Raw genomic sequence first — 23,879 nt, forward strand, 5'->3', positions numbered from 1 at the left:
TAGGTGTGACTTTCTTATTAGCAATCCTGCACCCACATAAAAGCTGCATTTCCAATATGAGATGAAAAGGTATTTTGCAAAAAGGGCAAGGTTTTCATGCCTGCTGGCATAGCTGCAGCAACAGTGTCATGAATTTCCTTTTGTTTTTACAAAGGTCCTTATGTTTTATTCATTTATCTTGAAATGGCAGGCAACCACATCTGCAAACCTCAATCCACAATGCATATCAAGCAATTCAACTTTTTCTTGTAATGTCATGACTTTGCTATGCTTCTTAGGAACACTTCCAGCATCACTAATATTTTCTTGTAATGTCATGACTTTGCTGTGCTTCTTAGGAGCACTTTGGCATCACTAGTGGCATTCTGAATGGTTCCCATAGTGTTAGACAAGGTTTATAATATTCCATTAAATACAATGAAAAATACATAAGAACCATGAGATCATTTCTTTACTTTGATATGCAATTTACTGGAGAGACAAGCTGCTCTCACAGTTTAGCATTACATCACGCAGTGTTTTCAGTGGATACTCATAACACTTGAGTTCACTGCAATAGCAGCAGGAGGTAGCTATGAAATTATTACAGTAGTGCAATATGTACTACAGTTAATCTTATAGTTATGATTTAATACTGTATCTTTACATTTGTATACATTTGTCTTGACTATGAATGGCACCATGTGTAGTCTGTGTTTATGTGCATAAGTTTTGATTAATTTTAACTTTTTATAATAGATTTTATGTATGTGTATATTTTATGTAGTAAATTATAAAACAGGCCACTATCTACATATATTTTATGCATTCATGACATACCTAACTTTCTTGCTTTTTTGGTTATTTCTAGGCTATGCAGTGAGTTTTTTCAAAATGTTGCAAATCTCCAAAAAATTTTCCAATTGATTTATTGAAAATATCCACATATAAGTGGACCCATGAAGTTCAAACCCAATGTTGTTCAAGGGTCAACTGTATTAGCAAACTGAAATCCACAATATATAAAAAGAATAACGTATCACAATTAAGTGGAATTTATCCTAGAAATGAAAGACTGGTTCAAATTTGAAAATCAATCAGTGTAAGCTACCATATTAACAGTCTAAAGAAGAAAAACCAACCATACAACCACCTCAATTGAGGTAGAAAAAAATATTTGACAAGATTGAGCATTCACCTTTTTTTTTTGAGACAGGATTCTTGAATGCTCAGGCTTAAGTGATCCTCCTGCATAAGCCTCCTGAGTACCTAGGACTACAGCCACAAGCCACTGCTCCTAGCTCAGCATCCATTCTTAATAAAAACTCTCAGCAAACTAAAGAGAAATAACTTCACTAACCTAATTAAGGGCATCTATAAAAACATCCACAGCTAACGTAAAATAGTGGTAAAAGACTGAATGCTTTCCCCACTAAGATTGTGAGCAAGGAAAGGATATCCATTGTCATTGTTCTTATTTGATATCTTAATGGGAAGTCTTAGCCAATGCAATAAGGCAAGAAAAAAGACATAAAAGGCATATGGATAGGAAAGAAAGAAATGAAACTGTCCCCATTTGCAGATTACATGCTTTTCTAAGTAGAAAATCCCAAGGAATATATAAAATACAATCAAAAAAATCTTCCTAGGACAAATGAGTTTAGCAAGGGTCTCAGGATATAAAGCCAACATATAAAAATCAATCATACTGTTACATATTAGCAATGCACAACTGAAAACTGAAATAAAAATACAAACAGCTCATAAAAATAAAATATTTAGGTATAAATCTAATAAATGATATATAGGATCTGTATGCTGAAAACTACAAAATGCTGATGAAAGAATAAAACCTACATAAGTGGAGAGCAATACTATGTTCATGAATTGGAAGAGTGAACACAATAAACATGTCAATTCCCCCCAGATGATCAATACAGTTAACACAATACCAGTTAAAATCCCAGCAGGATTTATTTTTTGTAGATATAAACAAGCCAGTTCTAAAATTTATATGAAAAGGGAAAGAAACTAAAATAGCTATGATGATTCTGGAAAAGAACAATAAAATTGGGGAAATCATGTTACCTGAATGTAAGACTTACAATGAAGCTACTGTAATCAGGACAATGTAGTATTAGTGAAGGGAAAGACATATCACTCAATGGAACAGAATAGAATTCAGAAATAGACTTATGCAAAGATAGGTTCTATATGACCAGTGAATTTTTCAACAAAGGTACAAGAGCAATTTAATGGAGAAAGAATAATCTTTTCAACAAATGATATTGGAATAACTGATATCCATATAAAAAAAAAAGGACCTCAACCTAAACCTCAGAACTCATACAAAAATTAACTGAAAATGTAGCATACATATAAATGTATGAAGTAAAACTATACAACTTTTAGAAGAAAGCAGAAGAAAAATCTTTGTGACCTGGGGTTAGACAACGACTTCTAACTTGACACCAAATGCATAATCCATTAAAGGAAAAACTGATTAATTGGACTTCATTAAAATTTAAAACTTTCACTCTCCATACAATCCAGTTAAGAGAACAAAGACTATCTACAGAAGAGAGGAAAATACTTTCAAATAATATACCCAATAAAAGACAAATCCAGAATTTATAAAGAATGAAATGATAAGAAAACAAAACTCAAAACTTGGCAGTAAGAAAACAAACAACCTAATTTCAAATGGGCAAAAGCCTTGAAGAAGCACCCCATCAAAAAGTATACTATATATGCAAATGACAAAGAAGCCTACGAAAACTGTTCAACATCATTAGCCATTAGGGAAATACAAACTAAAATCACAATGAGATACCACCGCACATCTATTATAATGGCTAAAATAAAAAATGCAGACAATACCGAGTACTGATAAAGATGCAGAATAACTGGAATTCTCCTACATTGCTGCTAGAAATGCAAAATGGTACAGCCAATCTGGAAAACACTTTGGCGGTTTCTTAAAAAGTCAAACATATATTTACCATATGATCCAGCAGTACTACCTGTGGGTATCTACTATAGAGGAATAAAAACTTATGTTCATGTAAAAATCTGTACATGAACTTTACAGCAGTTCTATTAATAGTTGCCAAAAACTGGAAACCACCCAGCAGATGAATGCATAAATAAACTGTAATACAATCGTATAATAAAATACTACTCAGCAATAAAGGGAACAAACTATTGATACATACAGTTTGGATGATTCTCAAAGGCATTATGCTGAATAAAAGGATTCAGTCTTAAAAGGTTACATACTGCATGATTCCACTTACACAACATTCTCAAAAACAAAACTATAGTGATGAGAATAGAATAGTGGTTTCCAGGGGATAGGAATATGCATAGGGGTAAGGTCATGGGGATGTGACTATAACGTAAGGGAGTTTTTTAGTGATGGGACTGCTCTGTCTCCTGATTGTGGTGGTGATTATATGAATCTATACATGTGTTAAATTAGTGGAACTGTGAAATCTTTCCCCAACCCACCAAAAAAGGGTCAAATTTACTGTATGATTTTTTTTTAATCTGAAATAAAAACCCCACAGGAAAAAAGTATTAGTTTTAAAATAGAAGTTCAAGAAGTAGAACAGTTTCTTCTGGACTGAAAAAAATTAAAGGTTTCATGAAGGATGAGGCATTTAAAAAATGTATGTTAGAGGTACAGCCTGTAATACTTGTTCACAATCTATCTTCTTTGATAGACTATGTATAATGAGGGCAGGAGCAACGTCTGGCTTGTTCACTTCTGTATAAGCAAATAATTAAAGCAGTACTTTGCACACATTAGGGACTCAATTTATATATGATTGATTTATAGCTTATGATATTAATAGGCAAAGATACAACACCACATTCTAGGAAAAGTGAAAAACATTAGAAAATCCCTTAAATTTCCACTTCCTCTCCTCTTTCTAAATCCCTCCTATCTCTTCAAGGTCACTTAAAGTTCCGTTACAGAATCAGGTTCCCCTGATTCTTCGAGCCCACACACACTCATTTTTCCAACTTGTCCAAACTTGCTCTAACACTGTCAAACTTAGTCTAACATTTTAGTGTAGTACTACTTAGTATTTTAAAGATGATGCCTCATTTCCTTTAATAGTTATTAAAATGTATCCTTTTTATATTATTTAAAATGTAAAATGCATTATATTACATGAGTAAAAACAAATCAAAGCACTACTTAGCTTCAAACTAAACTTCGTTCCTTCAGTCCTCCGACATATTTTCATCTACTTTCATCTACGTCCCCTAAATTGGTCAAGCCTTCCCCTCCTCTTCTGTTTCCATATTCACACCATTAGTTTAATGCTTAATGATCGGTGTTTATTAAGATTTAATATTATTCCTTAATAGGTTAACATGTAACTCATTTCCTTAGCTTTCTTGTCCTGAGGACAGAGATAATACCTACTACTTATTTATTATAACTAATTAATATGTAATAGATACATGCTAATTGGATGTCCCTGTGTACTATTCCCTAGCCTAGTCTACTCCTATTTTTACTTCTCTACTAAGAAAAAACTTTTTTTTCAAAAGCCAATTCTGGACACTTTTGTAATGGATATTTAAAAAGGCAGAGAGAAACTAACTTTTTAGTAATTCTGTATGCTATATCAGAAATTGCCAGAAAGCTTACAATACTGACATTCTGGAACCATTTCATTTTCATAACATGCTGACATTAGCCTGAATCAGATAACGAACTTAAGCTGAGCTTGAATTTAACTTGCTTACTCTTGTGTTCAACTGTAAAGGTAAGAATACAATTAAGAATATGTATTAAATGTTGAATATTTATCAACTGTGTCTAAAAGAAGTTGAAAAATATTTAATTTTTGGGAAATGGAACCATACTCCAACTCCTTTATTATATGTAAGTCTTTTTTGTTAAATATTCATATATTTTTTAGAAATATATTTGGTGGAAAAAAAAAAGGGTAATTTTTTTTTTTTTTTTTTTTTTTTTTTTTTTGACACAGAGTCTCACTCTGTCACCCAGGCTGGAGTCAGTGGCAGACCTCAGCTTACTGTAGCCTCAGCCTCCTGGGTTCAAACAACTTTCCTGCCTTAGCGTCCCAAGTAGTTGGAACTACAGACGCGCACCACCACGCCTGGCTGATTTTTGTATTTTTAGTAGAGACGGGATTTCACCATATTGGCCAGGCTGGTTCGAACTCCTAATCTTGTGATCCGTCTGCCTCCGCCTCTGGAAATGCTGGGATTACAGGCATGAGCCACGGCACCCGGTCAAGAGCACTTCTTCTTCTTCTCCTTCTCTTCTCCTTCTCCTTCTCCTTCTCCTCCTCCTCCTCCTTCTTCTTTTCTTCTTCTTCTTCTTCTTCCTCTTCCTCTTCCTCCTCCTCCTCCTCCTCCTCCTTCTTCTTCTTTTCTTCTTCTTCTTCTCCTTCTCCTTCTCCTTCTTCTTCTTCTTACTATTATTTGAGATGGGATCTCGCTCTGTTGCCCAGGCTGGAGTGCAGTGGGGTGATCTTGGGCTTACTGCAACCGCCGCCTCCCGGGTTCAAGCGATTCTCCTGCCTCAGCCTCCCGAGTGGCTGGGATTATTACAGGTGCCCGCCATCACGCCCAGCTAATTTTTTTTTAATTTTATTTTTAGTAGAGATGGGGTTTCACCAGGTTGGCCAGGCTGGTCTTGAACTCCTGACCTCAGGTGACCAACCCACCTCGGCCTCCCAAAGTGCTGGGATTACAGGCGTGAGCCACCGCGCCCGACCAAGAGTACTTATTATTAAAGTACAAACTGACTTTGGTCAAATATCACAAATATAGGCAGCTTGTGAATTACTCATAAGAATTGAGGGTATCTTATTCATTTCCTTACACAGTGCTAGCCATGGGTAACAAGTACAGACACTTAAAACCAACCAAAGTTCTTTGCCCCCATCAGACTTTGTTATTTTTTGTTTTTGTTGTTGTTGTTTTTGTTTTTGAGACAGAGTCTCGCTCTTGTTGCCCAAGCTGGAATGCAATGATGCGATCTCGGCTCACTGCAACCTCTGCCTCCAGGGTTCAAGCGATTTTCCTGCCTCAGTCTCCCAAGTAGCTGGGATTACAGGCGCCTGCCACCATGCCCAGCTAATTTTTATACTTTTAGTAGAGACAGAGTTTCACCATGTTGGCCAGGCTGGTCTCGAACTCCTGACCTCAGGTGATGTGCCAGCCTCGGCCTCCCAAGTGCTGAGATGACAGGCGTGAGCCACTGTGTCCGGCCTACCCCTCAGACTTTCAATAATGATTCCTGGAGTTCCTGGCTCACACGTTACCTTACCACACGAATCTCATCTATATCCTCTAAATCAGGTCCACTATGTGCTTTATTTTTCCTCAAATCATTACACAGTTCTTTTTTCCCCCAGAAATTAAGCTAGGCTAAGCATCAAAGATAGGCTTATTTATAAGACTACGTAAAGATAGCAGGGCTAATTTTGAATGCTCTTAAACTTGCAAACTCATGAAGACTCATTAGTAATGAGAAGAAGGCTTAGTATCCACGTTATAGATTAGAATATGTTCTCTAATAAGAATGAGTGTTGGCTGGGGTCTGTGTCTCATGCCTGTAATCTCAGCACTTTGAGAGGCCGAGGCACCCAATCGCTTGACCCCAGGAGTTTTAGAGCAGCCTGGGCAACATGGCAAAACCCCGCCTCTACAAAAAAACAAAAACAAAAACAAAAACAAAAACCAGCTGGGGGTGGTAGCGCCGGCCTGTAGTAGCAGCTACTGGGAAGGCTGAGGTGGAAGAATCACCTGAGCCCAGAAAATCAAGGCTGCAGTGAGCTGAGATCGCACCTACTGCAGTCCAGCTTGAGTGACAGAGCAAGACTCTGTCTCAACAAAAATGGGTGTTACATGCCTGAATATGCATATAGCCATAGTGGCCAATACAGTTTGCCAAAAGTAGTCTTACAAGTCATAAAGGACCTAACACAGTGCAGAGAAATCTAATACTATCCATCTCTCTAATAAATAAAATAATATGCTCACCCTCTGGTGGCCCAAATCGGAAATACACATCCATTTTCCTGGGTTATATCCAAAATATTAGTGTAGTATATATTAAGTTTCTGTTTCATATTTAACCTAAACCAAAAAGATTTTAAAAGAAGGCCATTGACTTTTTTAAAAAAATTTCTACCCCAATATCTAATGTAAAATCAACAAAATTACTAAATAATTTAAGAATATGGCATGGCTCATATATATATATAACAGTACTTGATACTTAACCTTTAAATTTCTTTTAAAATATTAGAACTATAAAACTTTAAAGTTGGAAGGAGTTACAGTGATCATGTAAGTCTATAATTTAAAACTGCATGTTAGATAATTTTTTAAAAATTTGCTAATGAAATAAAAACATCTGGGTAAAGAGAATTGAATAGTAATGAGACTTAATTTTTATATTTCTAGTTTTAATTTATAAATATGCTAAAGAACTCAGAAATATTCATACATGTAAATTCATTTTAATTTTCTACTCATTTTATCCAACTATCCTTCCAATATTTATTTTATATCTATTACAGTTTCTATGGTATATGCTAGGTTTTAACTCTTCTGTTTTCAACCTAGTCAAAGGTACAGATAAATGAACACCAATTCAAATATGATAGTGCTACACTAAAGGGTGAGTACTAAGTGTTAGTACCATCAAAGTAGTTGGTCAGGAGAGTAATCAGGAAAGGATTTTTGGGAAGAGTGACATATTCACTGATGTCTGGAGGAAGAAGAGGGGACAGGGAGGCAAAAAGGAAATGTTACATACAAAGGTAGGAGAGATGTGGAAATTGAGAGAATATAGAAGTTTAGGTGAAAAAAAATAGTCAAAGGTGAAAAGAAAATCTGAAGAATGTGGTGTCTCCAAAAGATCAACAATGCCTAACACTGGAGAGGAGACTTTAAAATATCCTCCAGATTTAATAACAAGGAAGTTATTGATGTCCTGGGAGGGAGCAACCACTGTTTGGTAACTCAGTGGAAACAATGAGTGGGAGTCAAGAAAGTGGGCATAACAATGTGAACAATTCTTTTCATGTCCCTTTGCTGTGACAGGGAGGACAGATACAAGATGATAGAAAGAGATGGGGAATGAGAGGCTTCTTAAAGAGTCTCAAATATGTATAAATAATAATGGGGAAAGCCAATACTGAGGGAATGTTTGTAGATAAAATTCATTCCCTGGGGAGTTTTAATGGAGACACTGAGGAGACAGGCAGGGATGGAATCTAGAACACAGAAGAGATCTGACACATCTAGATGTCTTTTTTTTCTTTGAGAGAGCCTCACTCTGTCACCCAGGCGAGAGTGCAGTGGTGTAATCTCAGCCCACTGCAACTTCTGCCTTGGGCTCAAGTGATCCTCCCACCTCAGCCTCCTGAGTAGCTGGAACTACAAGTATGCACCACCACTCCTGGCTAATTTTTGTATTTTTTGTAAAGACAGGGTTTTGCCATGTTGCTCAGGCTGGTCTCAAAAACTCCTAGGTTAAAGCAATCCTCTGGCCTCAGTCTCCCAAAGTGCTGGGATTATAGGCAGAAGCCACCATGCCCAGCCCATCTAGATGTCTTTTTAGTAAGGCTGGATAATGTGCTTTTAAAATTAAACCACGTGCAAAATTACCTTTGAAAATAACATGGTCAATCTGTGCAAAACTGCCCTGAAAAAAGGAAGCACTACACAAACTTAAAGAAAACATTCTTACATGTCAATCAATTATATTTGGTGGGTTACAGAATTACCACCAACCTATGAGTCAAGTATTTGAGGACTTGAATTAAGTTTTTCTGGATATTCTAGTACCACAGTACTCAAGTAATCTTTAAAAAGTAATTTACTTAAAGATACGAAAAAAAAAAAATGTAACCTAGTTTGTATTCATTATATAGCTGATTCCCTTGGGTTTTCATTTACTTGGAAGAAAGTTTAATTTGAAACAAAATATCTTTGTCTTTTCTAGTGACTAGTTGAAAATAGAATGATTAAGACAGTATGTTTGTTTTTTCCCTGTAATAAGTGAGTAATGAAAAGGTGGGAAAAAGGCCTGATACGTCTAAGTGATGACAGTGGTAGAAGGTAAGTCTTAAATGCTCATTATACCTTTTCTTGAGTTTTTATGATCCAGTATACCACTATATGTCACCTATCATCCTATTATAAAAACTCCTTTACAATTTGGGATACAGATAACAATTTCATTGTATGCTTTTAGTATCACAGCCAGGTAATTAATTTCTTGTAACTCAATATGTTGTGAAATAGAATATATGATCACATTTATTGGACTTACAAGGCATTTAGCAATTAATAAAATGTTTTCACATTTCATTACTTTTAAAGACACATCATCTGAAGAATTCAAACTGCTAGATGATAATCCATTTTACGGATAGCTAAATCAAGGGTTAAAAACCCAAATGACATTTAAACTATGTGCTAACATGTACTGGGTACAAAAATAATATACTGCCATAATGGTACTGATATTTCAAAAGCTGAAATTTACTGGCACGTATTCTGTTACTGATATTGTCATACAGTTATGAATTGTTTAATATAATTGTTCATACCCTGTACTTCTTTATTAAATGTAATATAAATTTAATTCCTATTATTTCATAATATATTTAATTAAAAGCAATTCACAAATAAATTCATAAAAGTTTACTATTAGAACAAAATATTCCTACTATTGTCATTAGATTTTGGCTTCTTTACATAAAAATAAATTTTTCCAAATTTTGCTTTAATTTCTTTTGTGTGATAGGAAAACTAAATGGCTACTTTGTATTTACCTTTTATTTATTTATCTTTTTTAGAGACATGCTTGAGTGCAGTGGTATGACAATAGCTCACTGCAGACTCAAACTCTTGGACTCAAGTAATCCTCCTGCCTCAGCCTCATAAAGTGCTGGTATTACAGGCATAAGCCACCACACCTGGCCAGTTTTTTTTCTGTTTTGTTTTGTTTTTAAGAGTACAAAAACCTAAAGTATAGAGGATTTTGCCTAATGTGTTGAATATTACTTTAAAAAATCTTACCTGTAATTTTATTTTGACTTAACTATTCAAAAATAAAATGTGCTTAGATTTCCTACTAAATAAGAACACTACACAATGAAAGCATTACGTATATTTTAATAATAAGGTACATAGCATTGACATAAAATGAAAATGCATATAAATTGAATAGATTATTATTTAGGTACATCAGTTAAATTAAGTAGCATTTAGTTGTTTAATAAATAACAGATTAAATCTGAAATAATTCTTAGTTTGGTAAGTTCTAAGTATAATTATTTAAGAAATAAGAGAATATATACAATAATATATCCATTCTTGTCGTTCATTCAGAGGCATTACATGTTGACAAACCTGCATATAAAAATAGAAGCTTTTACTCTCTTTTTATATATTGTTATTTTTGGCTAATTTTTAAATAGGACAACATTTCTAGGCCTTGTATAAGAATATCCCTGTACAGATAAAATTCTACAATATTTGTCCTTAGCAGAGACTAGCAATCTATGATCTGAGGTCTAACAGGATAATCCAGTCTAAATTCTACCCTAATATAGTAGCTGTCAGTTGGCATGTGTGAATGTGGGTAGAGTGGTAGAAAGAGGAGAAAATATCCTTTCCCTGCTAAGTCTAGAGCATTTTCTAAAATCTTAATTGGAGAAACAGAAAAGATGATCTCTTTATCCCGTTCTGGAATATTTTAGGATTTTATGGACAGTATGGAGATAGAAAGGGTAAGAATAGGAAGCTTTTTCCTTTCTCCCTTCACTTGCCCAGTAGGTAGCTCTATTGATCTGTCCCTGCCTTTGAACTCCTGGCTAAATCAGAAACGCAGAGTTCTGCTAACACCGGAACTATAGCTGTTTTCTAGCTCTTGACTTACTTACTTATCTAAAACTTGAGGCATTTTCCTTCTCAGGATACTTTAGAAAATCTTAATAATGCAGATAAAAAGCATTTTGGGTTATCAAAATTCTTATTACTATTAATACTTTACATTTCTATATAATGTAAAAAACTACTTTCATATACATCATTTTATTTTTATCTTTACATTAACTTTGTGAAGTACATAAAACTAGTCATATTATCTTTTTTTTTTTTTTTTTTTTGAGATGGAGTCTTACCCTTGTCGCCCAGGCTGGAGTGCAATGGCATGATCTCGGCTCACTGCAACCTCCACCTCCCAGGTTCAAGCGATTCTCCTGCCTCAGCCTCCTGAGTAGCTGGGATTACAGGCGTCTGCCACTATGCCTGGCTAATTTTTGTATTTTTGTAGAGACAGGGTTTCACCATGTTGGCCAGGCTGGTCACGAACTCCTGACCTCAGGTGATCCACTTGCCTCGGCCTCCCAAAGTGCTGGGATTACAGGCGTGAGCCACTGCATCCAGCCTAGTGATATTATCTTAATTTTACATTTAAAGAGACTGGAACACAGAAGTGAATGAACTTCCCATAGTCACTCAAACAAACTGACAGAACTGGATTAGAACCAAAGTCTCCTGTCTCTGAGTATAGAATGATACTGATACAAATATCATACTTAAAATAATTTTCCACTCCATTTTATATCTACATGTTTACTCATAGCATTAATAGCAAATTTTTTTCAAAGACATAAAACAAAAGGCTTTAATTAGAAAATAATACATTACCATTGTAGATTTGGGTCCCACTTCTACCGCAAATATGTTGAGTCCTCTGTTGTTTACACAGTTTTTACTTAGCTCATTGTTGATGTGAATAATCACTTTCTCATCTGACTATAAAAAAAAGGGTTTCATAAGTTGCTAGTCCTTTCTTTAATTACAGACAAATATAAGCCTCAGAATAAACCCTGAAATTCTGTTTTAACATCATATAGTGCACTACAAATTTATACAATTTGGCTGCTTCTTTCAACTTTGTTTCTGTTACTTTTTCTCATTTCTTTCCAATTTGTCACCATTTATATAAACTTTTTCTTTTAAATGTGACTTAAATTTACTCACCTTTTAATCTTCATTCCCAGGGTATTATGGATACTAGGGTCACATTGTTTCATCCTTGACTTAGGATAGCAATAGTCTGTTTCTTTTGTTATCTCTAGTTTTTTCAACTGCCATTCATTTTAATACTACCTTCCAACTAATGTGTCAAAACATCTTTTTACTCCTTCATTCACAATATATAAATATATTTATTATCAACTTTGTATCGGGCATTGTTTTAGAGTCTAGGTGCACTGAGATAAAAGATAGAATTACTGACTCCTGCTCACACTCTAGGGGAGACAGACAAATAAAATGACAATTACAGAACACTGCTGAGTCTTGTAATAGAGGTATTTAGAAGGATCTATAGAAACACAGAAGATGAACATTAGCTCGGACTGGGGTTTCAAGGAAGACTTTATGGAAGAAGTGACAACTGAGATAATAGACAATGGCCTCTAGGATGGACAGGGAACAAGGGACAGCAGAATGACGCTGATAAATGGGAAATATGCAGGAATCAAACTATTCCCCTACTAAGAATCTGCGATCATACCCTAATGACTACTAAGGGGGTAGTATAATGTTAGACTATCTGAATTTATTTCTCAACTCTTCTACTACTTAGCTGTGTAATCATTTGCCAGTTATTTAACTGCTCTGTGCTTCAGTTTCCTGTTTGTAAAATGAGAATAGCACTTATCTCATAGGGTTGTTGTGAGAAGTAAATGCTCTCATATATGTAAAAGCCTGACACACAATAAGGTCTAAAATGTTAGCATTATTATCACATTTTGGTGAAGAGAGTTGAATTTTCCTTGAGGAAAACAGAGGCAGAGAATTGAGAACTAACAGTTGATAGCAGAACAGAGGAGTTGGGGTAAGGTAGTGACTCCCTTCACCTTTTTAACCCTAATAAAATATAGAGGGCAGAAAGGGAACCATGATGGATTTTGGGAATCACCCTCTGAGGCATGATTGGTCCATTTGAAAACTGTAATCTACTAGGTAGGGACCCAAGCTTAGTTAATCAAGTCTAAACTCCTCTATCTCGTTTTCAAGATAACATATAATTTAGATCCATTCTGTATGTTATTTACCTCCTAATCCTTCTTCACATAAAGCTGTCCATTTCTGCAAAGCAGATATTCTCACTCTTTCCTTTATACTTCATATATACCCTTCCCCTTATTTCTCCTTACACTGTTTCCCCTGCTTCTAAAGGCTATCTGTCTGCATATCTAAATCCTAGTCTCCTTCAATGCTCGAATCCCGTATCACAGTTCCCTTCCCCCTCATAACAAATGCTTCCCCAACTTCTCTGGTTCAAATTAACAACTACAAGAGAAACAGAATGAAACTCCTATCACACACACAAACAGTATTACATTATGTAACGTTTAATTATTCTCTGATGTCTTTAGAGAGTATTAATTTTGTCTTTCCAATTATAGCGCATAAACTCCTTGAACACAGAGATCAAGTTTTACATTTTCTGGTGGCTCCTACTGTGACTAAAATAGTTACATAATATATTCTCAGGTTGACTAAAAATGCCGCCAAATTTTAAGTATTTTAAGAAATTTATGGCAGGCATAAAAATATGGCTCACCTAGGACCTAAAAGAAATAAGTCAACAGTACTGAGCACCTAGCCATCTTATATAAAGTTTCATGAAAATTTATAATTTCTAGAGAACTGGATATTTCTGACTAAGAATTTATGCTCTTATTCTCTTGACCTGTAATATCAATAGTATTAACAGCAGGGAAGAGAGCCAAAGGTAGAAATAATCAGCTTGATGAAAGTAGGTCTTGGACAATAGAATACATTTAGTTAGATTAAATAATGATGATCTATAGGATCTCTGCAATGTTAGTGTAAAAAGCTGGGTTGAAATTTTTTGTTTATAATATTTCTTTAAAACATGATATCTATTATTTAAATAGCGATGTATATGTAAAAATGTTTAGAAACAAACTAAATAAAATACTTTGTATCCAGATTGTGCTCTATTCGCATTGATATCCAAATGTTTAATTTTCCTAATATTTTAAGAGAAAAAAATTAGAAACCTTTAAAAACCATATAAAAATTATCACTCCCAGTTTGAGTTAGAAACCTGAGGAGAAAAAATAATTATACATTAGAAACATTATAAATGTGATGGGATACTTAATTACCACGTAGGAATAGAGTAAGGAACAAGATGAAATATATTAGTAAGCTTTATAGCAAAATGAGGAAAACTACCTCATAATTGATACCTTGTTTTCAATAACTGACGTTATCCAGGTGTCACAACTGTAAGTATGCACGATTATATTTTCATAGCCATCCATTACTTTGGCATCACCGTTGCTAAGAACAGATTTACAAATGGCCTTCTCAAGTTGTCCACTGCATGCCTCCATATGGACAGCTTTAATTTTTGGCTTGCATTTTTCTGCATAGATATCAATGACAAATGGACATGCCTGATAGGAAAAAAAAAAATCTTGTTTTAGCCTTTTGACAGAATTTTAAATAAATTATTAGTATGTTACCATATAAGAAGATATGCTACACCTTCCAGCTTGTCCTTCTAATATACTTTTAGAGGAAAATTTTAGTACTATGAATTGAGTAATAAGCAAGCATGAAATTCTGACTTTTTAATAGCATATTAAACTGCTATTAAATAGCATATTAAACTGCTATTTAATATAAACTTATATGTTTATATTAAACATATAAACTCTATGAACTGATAATGTTCATAGAAGAGAAAAGAATAACCTCTAGCAAATCAGTAATACATTACCTTCTTTAAGCCATAATACCATCTCTCCATTTGGTTCAATGCTAACAAATACCATGTTATTTAATTATCTTTTCTAAGGTGAGGGCTACAGAAAGAATTCATCAAAGGGTTCTAAAGAAATTATTACATTTACAATCGAAGCTTACTGCATGGACACAGAGCACTGACTAAATGTTTAATTTAAAAACACCTTTAAAATATGAGACCTAAAAATATTTTCTGCATTCGGAATGAAATTTTTCTAATATCTACCTTAGTCTTTTTACCACAGCCTATAATGTGGTAAAAAGCCAATGTGGTAAAGAGCCTTTGCCTCTCCATCCAACCTGGTCTCCTGTGTCTCTATGCATCAGCTATCCTGATCTTACAGATCCTAGAGCAAATGAAGCCCTTCATACATAGTGTTCTCTCCACTTGGAAGATTATCCTCATGCATTTTCACATGGGTACCTTGTCCTCCCGCTTCAGGTTAAAGCTTAAGTGCCACCTCTGCAGAGGGATCTGCTCTGGCCACCTCAATCTCCCTCACTCCCCCACTGTTTTCTGTTCTCTACTTCAGCCTTTGAGTTGTTTCAGAACACCTTTGAAATATTTTTTTTTTTTTTTGAGATGGAGTTTTGTTCTTGTCGCCCAGGCTGCAGTGCAGTGGTGTGGTCCTGGCTCACTGCAACTTCTACCTCCCGGGTTCAAGTGATTCTCCTGCCTCAGCCTCCCGAGTAGCTGAGATTACAGGTGCCCGCCACCACATCCAGCTAATTTTTGTATTTTTAGTAGAGACTAGGTTTCAGCATGTTGGCCAGGCTGGTCTTGAACTCCTGACCTCAGGTGATCCACCTGCCTCGGCCTCCCAAAGTGCTGGGATTACAGGCGTGAGCCACTGCGCCTGGCCGATATAATTTTAATTAATTAATCATTCTCCTTTGTGTAATATAAATTTCATAAGGGCAGGACCTTTGACTATTTTATTCCTCTTTGTATCCTCAGTGCCTCTTTCCTGCAGTTATCACATAGTAGGTATTCAGTAAGTATTTGTTGAATAACTGAATAAATTCACAAATTGGTGGTCATCTTTTAAGGAAATAAAAGAAAGAAGTCTGAAGTTAATTTTAGTAAACCATAAACAGAAATTTTTGTTTTTAAAAATATTTTAATCACTTCAACCTTTGGCAATAATAAATTTGCCTTTTTAAGAGAAATAGTAGAATGAAAAATCATTGCACTAAAACGAAGACCTGGGTTTATTTTTCATACACATCACCTCTGTAAAAATTTTTAAAGATTATTTACAATAATTATGAGTATGACATTTTTAAAGGTTTAATTTATTTGTTCAGTACTAGTAAATTCTGGTAATATTCTGCCATTTTTTAAGTCATGGCTATCAGTTTTATTCAAGCAAAGAGGATCAATATTTGAATATTCACTGAAAGTAAAACATCTTAAAAGGTCCATGTTAAAACATATTCTCTAATTTTTTTCTTTTTTTTTTTTTTTTTTACACTTTTAAGTTCAGGGGTACATGTGCAGATTTGTTACACAGTAAACATGTGTCATAGGAGTTTGTTGTACAGATTATTTCATCACCCAGGTATTAAGCCTAGTACCCATTCGTTATTTTTCCTGATCCTCTCCCTCCTCGTACTCTTCACCCTCTGATAGGCCCTAGTGTGTGTTGTTCCCCTCTATGTGTCCATGTGTTCTCATCATTTAGCTCCCACTTATAAATGAGAACATGTTACATTTGGTTTTCAGTTCCTGCGTTAGTTTGCTAAGAATAATGGCTTCCAGCTCCATCCATGTCCCTGCAAAGGACATGACCTCATTCTTTTTTATGGCTGCATAGTATCTCATGGTGTATATTTACCACATTTTCTTTATCCTGTTTTCCACTGATGGGCATTTAGGTTAATTTCATGTCTTTGCTATTGTGAATAGTGCTGCAATGAACATACATGTGTATGTGTCTTTATAAAACAATTTACATTCCTTTAGGTGTATATTCAGTAATAGGATTGCTGGGTTGAATGGTATTTGTCTTTAGGTCTTTGAGGAATCACCACACTGTCTTCCACAATGGTTGAACTCATGTACACTCACACCAACAGTGTATAAGCATTCCTTTTTCTCCATAATCTCACCAGCACCTTTTGTTTTTTGACTTTTTAATAATAGCCATTCGGACTGATGTGAAATGGTATTTCATTGTGGTTTTGATTTGCATTTCTCTAATGATCAGTGATGTCGAACTTTTTTTCATGATTGTTGGCTGCATGTATATCTTCGTTTGAAGTGTCTGTTCATTTGCCCACTTTTTAATGGAATTTTTTTTCTTGTAAATTTGTTGAAGTTCTTTATAGATATTGGATATTAGACCTTTGTCAGATGTATAGTTTGCAAAAATTTTCTCCCATTCTGTAGGTTGTCTATTTACTCTGTTGATAGTTTCTTTCGCTGCACAGCTCTTTAATTAGATCCCATTTATCAATTTTTGCTTTCGTTGCAATTGTTTATGGCATCTTCACCATGAAATCTTTCCCCATGGCTATGTCTTAAATGGTATTGCCTAGGTTGTCTCCCAGAGTTTTTTTTTGGGTTTTACATTTCAGTCTTTAATCCATCTTGAGTTAACTTTTGTATACGGTGTAAGAAAAGGGTCCAGTTTCTATCTTCTGCATATGGCTAGCCAGTTATCTCAGCACCATTTATTGAACAGAGAATCCTTTCCCCATTGTTTGTTTTTGTCAGGTTTGTCAAAGATCAAACTGGTGTAGGTGTGCAGTCTTATTTCTGAATGCTCTATTCTGTTCCATTGATCTATATGTTTGTTCTTGTACCAGTACCATGCTGTTTTGGTTACTGTAGCCCTGTAGTATAGTTTGAAATTAGGTAGTGTGATGCCTCCAGCTTTGTTCTTTTTGCTTAGGATTGCCTTGGCTATTCAGGCTCTTTTTTGGTTCCATATGAATTTTAAAATAGTTTTTTCTAGTTCTGTAAAGAATGCCAATGGTAGTTTCGTGGGAATATCATCGAATCTATAAATTGCTTTGGGCAGTATGGCCATTTTAATGATACTGATTCTTCCTATCCATGAGCATCGAACATTTGTCCATTTGTTTGTGTCATCTCTGATTTCTTTGAGCAGTAGTTTGTAGTTCTCCTTGTAGAGATTGCTGGCCCCCCTTGTTCACTGTACTCCTAGGTGTTTTATTCTTTTTTTTTTTTTTTTTTTTTTTGAGACGGAGTCTAGCTCTTTCGCCCAGGCTGGAGTGCAGTGGCTGGATCTCAGCTCACTGCAAGCTCCGCCTCCCGGGTTTACGCCATTCTCCTGCCTCAGCCTCCCGAGTAGCTGAGACTACAGGTGCCCACCACCTCGCCTGGCTAGTTTTTTGTATTTTTTAGTAGAGACGGGGTTTCACCATGTTCGCCAGGATGGTCTCGATCTCCTGACCTCGTGATCCGCCCGTCTCGGCCTCCCAAAGTGCTGGGATTACAGGCTTGAGCCACCGCACCCAGCCGCTTGGTGTTTTATTCTTTTTGTGGCAATTGTGAATGGGAGTTCTTTTGTGATTTGGCTCTCAACTTGACTATTGTGGGTATATAGGAATACTAGTGATTTTTGTACATTCTAAAATTTTTAAATTAAAATTTTATCACCTCTAAAAGAGTTGCCCTATAGTTTTATTATTTTTTCTTTTCATGGGCTTGGTCTTTTATTTACTTATTTTCTTTATCCTACTAACTTAATATAGGAAGCAAACAACAAGCAAGAAAACTATTAACTAAATTATTCATTGTAAAACTATTAACAATATATGTGATAAGGAAGATGGGGAAGACTGTAATAATAAAACCTAGATTATGGGATGCTACTTAAATTTAGCACAATATTTAGCTCTCAACTACCTGTTATCCCATACAAAAGGGAAATAGAAAGTTATGTAGTGCTTAAACTCTAAAAAAGAAAGTAAATTCTCCCAGTTCTGAATCTAGAAAGAAATTAGTATCATGAAATTCTATTTTAAAAAGGAAAACAGAAAAGAAAAAAAAAGGGCAAAACTAAACATGTAAGTTTTACCTATCAAATTCAGTAAAAGAGCAACTATTCAGTTACAGTGATAAAGAGGCAATGCCCTTATAAAGATGTTACATTGCTCTTTAACAGAGGATCGTCATAGGCTGATACAGTGAATGTGTAATCTGTAATTCTACAGCCTAAATTAGAGAATTTAATATGGAAAAATAAAGAAATAAGTAATAAGAATTTAATGAGAAACAATAAAGAAATTTAGTAAGAAAAAAGGTTTTAAATCTGTTCAACTGATCAGGAACAGCTCTACTTCAATTAACACACTTATGTTAGGTAACCAGTATCAGCTCCCCACTTTTGAAAGTCAGGCAATCAGAGATGGATTCACATGCGTAAATACACTGCTGAGTGCCAACCAATCAACAGTCTCATCCAAGTAACCATGCTTCCGCAGATACTACTAACTCATTTACGCCTCTAAAAGCCAGGCAATCCTTGAATTCCATGCCTCCCCCAAACCCTATATAAGTGAGCATTCTGCTCTTAGTGGAGAGACTGTGCCTGACCAGCATAGCTCTCCTTTATAGTAAGCAATCAATTCAGTTTTGTCTTTTTATTTCAGTTCCTGAGTGGCAGTCTGATCATCATCTATTGATACTTTCCAATGTATACTGTATTTTTTTTTTACCTTTTGAATTTAAATGATACAAATATATTACCTACTCAATAAATAAATAAAATTTAAATGAAATTGTTAGCTCAGAAATCCTTCTTGCTTATAGTTTCAAAGGTAAATGACATCAGTAACTGCAGTAAAAAGTGTTAAATTGCTCTTAACTAATTTCCCTATTAAGCAACAACATGGGTAGCACCATCAATATTGTTCATAGATTAGATACTGATTTTACACATGGTTAAAATGTGGGAGTCATTGATTGTTAGGCTAAAGTAGGATATAAATAGTTACTGTAACTATTCACCTCCTATTTCTAAAAGTGGGGAAACAATAGAGAACCTCTCAGAAAACAGGTTAATGAAGGTTTTGAATGATGTCAAAACTAGGAATTAAACCAAAGTCTAAATGTATCTAAAACAAAATTTGTCAAAGTTAGTATTGCTCTCCTAAGTTGATTCAAGTACAGAAAAAGGACAAACACTATTTTTAATTTTAAGAGTATAAACAAATGTATTGTTATCTAACTTGTTGCCTGAAACGGAAACTCTTAAATTCTATATTTTAAATCTGACATATAAATATAGAAATTAGCCTGGGTAAAACAGTGAGATCCCCATCTCTACAAAAAAAAAAAGTTAAAAAATTAGCTGGGCATGGGGGCATGCACCTGTAGTCCTAACTACTCAGAAGGCTGAGGCAGGAGGCTCACTTGAGCCCAGGAGGTCGACACTGCAGTGAGCTATGATTGTGCCACTATACTCCAGCTAGGGTGACAGAGTAAGACCTTGTCTCAAATTACAAAAAAAAATATGTTCAATAAATATTTGTTGCATGAAAGAAATACATATATATATATATATATATAATTTAAGGAAGGCCTAATTTTTAAATTTGTATTACCCCTATGATTTATTATGAGTCCTATTCAACTTCTATACCTATCATGTTAATGATAATAATGATGATGATAGCTGATACATACACAGTGCTTTGCATGAGCCAGCCACTGTTCCAAGTATTTTACAAATATTAACCCCAAAAGTACCCTTTATAAAAGGTCAGAAATCCAAGGTGTAATACAGATACATTCTCCTTATTCTAAGAGAGCCTTTATACTGTTAAGACAAATCGTTTCTCTATATAAATGAGACTTTAGTAACTCAAATTGCCTTTTCCAATTTTAATTTTTTTATACCAATTTTTTTCTTGCATATTATGTGTTTAAACTCTTTTGTCTTTGAATTATTTTAATGTTGGCAGTAACTAAATTTCAGGTGAGAACAAGAACTTGTATAAACTAACAGAAATATGTTGTTGCACCCAGGATTCATTTATATACTAAAGTTCAAAGATGTGGGTGCCCAATTCAAAAGTTATATGTCAGGAAAATGTTCACAAGGTAAAATATTATGTACACTAAACCCACTGGCAAAACTTTAAGAATACTTTACCTCTGTCAACTCCAGAGCTTTATTGTAGCCCATAGAGTGTAGAGTTACCCAAAGGTCACAAGGGTCTCCTTCTCGATCATTAGCTTCCATTAGATTCAAATCCATAAATCCTTGTCTTGTTAGTTCATTCCTCTTTGTATCAAAATTCTCTGTTTAAACAACCAAAAGTTTTTTCTTACATAATTTAAAAATTCGTAACTTTAATAAAATGTCTATGATATATTATTATTCATAGATATTTATTTTAAAAGAGGCCTATGAATCTATGAGCAGTATAAAAGTGGAATAAAAATGGCTCAAAACATAACTCAGCATAGATACGTCATAGTACACAATTTCGTTTTTCAACAAATCCTGAAATTATAAATAGTGCAAATATATTCTAAAATTAGAGGAAACTGTAATATTTCTGGATAAATTCCAATCTGCCTGCCTATTTAGAGCATACATTATTATATAAAATGCTTCATATGTATTTGCCACTTAAAGTCAGCAGAAAATGGATGAATTTGATATAATACTCCCCAAACTACTAGAGTTTCAGAAAGAAAGATATAAATAGTGTCATATTTAAGGAGATTACTATATGCCTGATTCCTCTAATTTTAGCTAAATTGTCCCTGAGTCTTGAAAGACAGATAGATGATGGGGAGCAGTTTGGAATCCATGAATCAACCACATTTTCCCAGGTAAGTCTATGCCCATTTTAACACTATTTATGAACAAAACTAAATTTACCTAGAAGTATCTAGACATGCATAATTCCTGAATTTGTCTATAAGATGGATAATAAGTAGTTATTTATTATGGATATTTTATTAGCTATCCTACAACAGGGAAGATTTTATTTCCCAACTCTCATCTATAATATACCCAAGGGAAATGGGTACTCTTATTTAAGATAGCATCTCTTTTGTATGCATTATTGTGAGAAAAGCAGCAGAGACATAACTGTCTAAAACTGGCTGACTGATTTAATAGCTTAAAACATTTAGAAGCCGGGCGCAGTGACTCAATGCCTATAATTCCAGCACTTTGGGAGGCCGAGGCAGGCGGATCGCCTGAGCTCAGGAGTTCAAGACCAGCCTGGCCAACATGGCAAAACCCCGTCTCTACTAAAAATACAAAAAATTAAATTAGCCCAGCGTGCTGGCACACACCTGTAGTCCCAGCTACTCGGGAGGCTAAGGCAGAGAATCACTTGAGCCTGGAGGGCAAGAGGTTGCAGTAAGCCGAGACTGTGCCACTATACTACAGCCTAGATGACAGAGCAAGACTCTGTCTCAAAAAAAAAAAAAAGTTTAGAGTTGAAAGTTATTCATGTTTTTCAAGGGGAAAAAAATAAATGCAGATTAAATTCAATCATGAAGAGAAACAGTAACCACAAAAATCGAGGTTAGAGCTACTATGTAGAAAAGCAAGATGAAAAAAATTATTTGATATATAATACAAATACATTAAAAAAGGTATCTAGATACTGTACTATAGAGACTATCAAGAACTAATCTACCTTTTAAAACTTAAAATTCTCAATCCTCATTAATTTTTTAAAGATTTATTAACACTTGACTCCAAGACTTACTATAAAGCTACAATAATCAAGATAGTGTGGTAATGGTGAAGAATGATGAATACATCAATGGAACAGAATAGAGAGCCCAGAAATAGACTGACACAAATATATTCAACTGATATTTGACAAAGGAGCAAAGGCAATTCAATGGAGAAAGGATAGTCCTTTGTGTATGATATTGTAATGGTGGATACATGACGTTATATATTTGTCAAAATCCATAGACCTGTACAAGACAAGAGTGAACCCTCCAGGGGTTTGAGACCAGCCTGGGCAACATGGTGAAACTCATCTCAACAAAAAAATACAAAAATTAGCCGGGTGTGGTGGCACACACCTGTAGTCCTAGCTACTCAGGAGGCTAAGGTGAGAGGATCACTTGAGCCCAGAGGCAGGGGTTGCAGTGAGTCGAGATCGTACCACTGCACTCCATCCTGGCTAACAGAGCAACTCTATCTTAAATGAACAAAAAGCGTGAACCTAATGTAAACTATGAACTTTAGTTAATGATTATGTATCAATATTCACTCATCAGTCGTAACAAAGGTACCATACAAATGCAAGATGTGAATAATAGGGAAAACTTGTGGGTGAGGGTGAGGAGGAACATATGGATATATTTCTTTTCTTTTTTTTTTGAGACAGAGTCTCACTCTGTCACCCAGGCTGGAGTGCAGTGGCATGGTATTGGCTCACTACAACCTCCACCTCCCAAGCTCAAGTGATTCTCCTGCCTCAGCCTCCCAAGTAGCTGGGATTACAGATACCTGCCACCACACTTGGATAATTTTTGTATTTTTAATACAGGTGGGGTTTCACCATGTTGGCCAAGCTGGTCTTGAACTACTGACCTCAAGTGATCCACCCACCCCAGACTCAAAAAATCCTGGGATTACAGGCCAATGTTTTTTGTTTTTTTTTTAAGAGACAATTTGTTTTGTTGTCTAGGCTGGTCTTGAAATCCTGGCCTCAAGTAATCCTCCCACCTTCGCCTACCAGAGTGCTAGAATTATAAGCATGAGACACAGCACCCAGCCTATGTTTTTCTGTAAACCTAAAATTGCTCTAAAAATAAAGTTTATTAATAAACAAAGTAAAATAAAAGCATCCTTTTTTTTTTTTTTTTTTTTTTTTTTTGAGACGGAGTCTCGCTCTGCCGCCCAGGCTGGAGTGCAGTGGCCAGATCTCAGCTCACTGCAAGCTCCGCCTCCCGGGTTCACGCCATTCTCCTGCCTCAGCCGCCGGAGTAGCTGGGACTACAGGTGCCGCCACCTCGCCCGGCTAGTTTTTTGTATTTTTTTTTAGTAGAGACGGGGTTTCACCATATT

General features: G+C 35.2%; 1 protein-coding gene across 7 annotated transcripts in view; it reads right to left on the reverse strand.

The window, feature by feature from the left end:
* Positions 1-10,144: 10,144 nt before the first annotated feature.
* Positions 10,145-23,879, reverse strand: part of EFCAB7 (EF-hand calcium binding domain 7) — a 48,642-nt gene continuing 34,907 nt past the window's right edge. For all 7 annotated transcript variants that reach the window (XM_030913144.1, XM_010370701.2, XM_030913141.1 and 4 more), the window contains exons 11-14: positions 20,979-21,127; positions 14,289-14,498; positions 11,704-11,811; positions 10,145-10,401 (exon numbers count right to left, since the gene is read on the reverse strand). In XM_030913144.1, the coding sequence (XP_030769004.1) occupies positions 10,327-10,401; positions 11,704-11,811; positions 14,289-14,498; positions 20,979-21,127 (542 nt within the window). In that variant the 3' untranslated portion in view covers positions 10,145-10,326. The remainder of the gene's footprint in view (positions 10,402-11,703; positions 11,812-14,288; positions 14,499-20,978; positions 21,128-23,879) is intronic.

The sequence above is a fragment of the Rhinopithecus roxellana genome, chromosome 12 (genome assembly GCF_007565055.1).
Source record: "Rhinopithecus roxellana isolate Shanxi Qingling chromosome 12, ASM756505v1, whole genome shotgun sequence".
Classification (NCBI taxonomy): Eukaryota; Metazoa; Chordata; class Mammalia; order Primates; family Cercopithecidae; genus Rhinopithecus; species Rhinopithecus roxellana.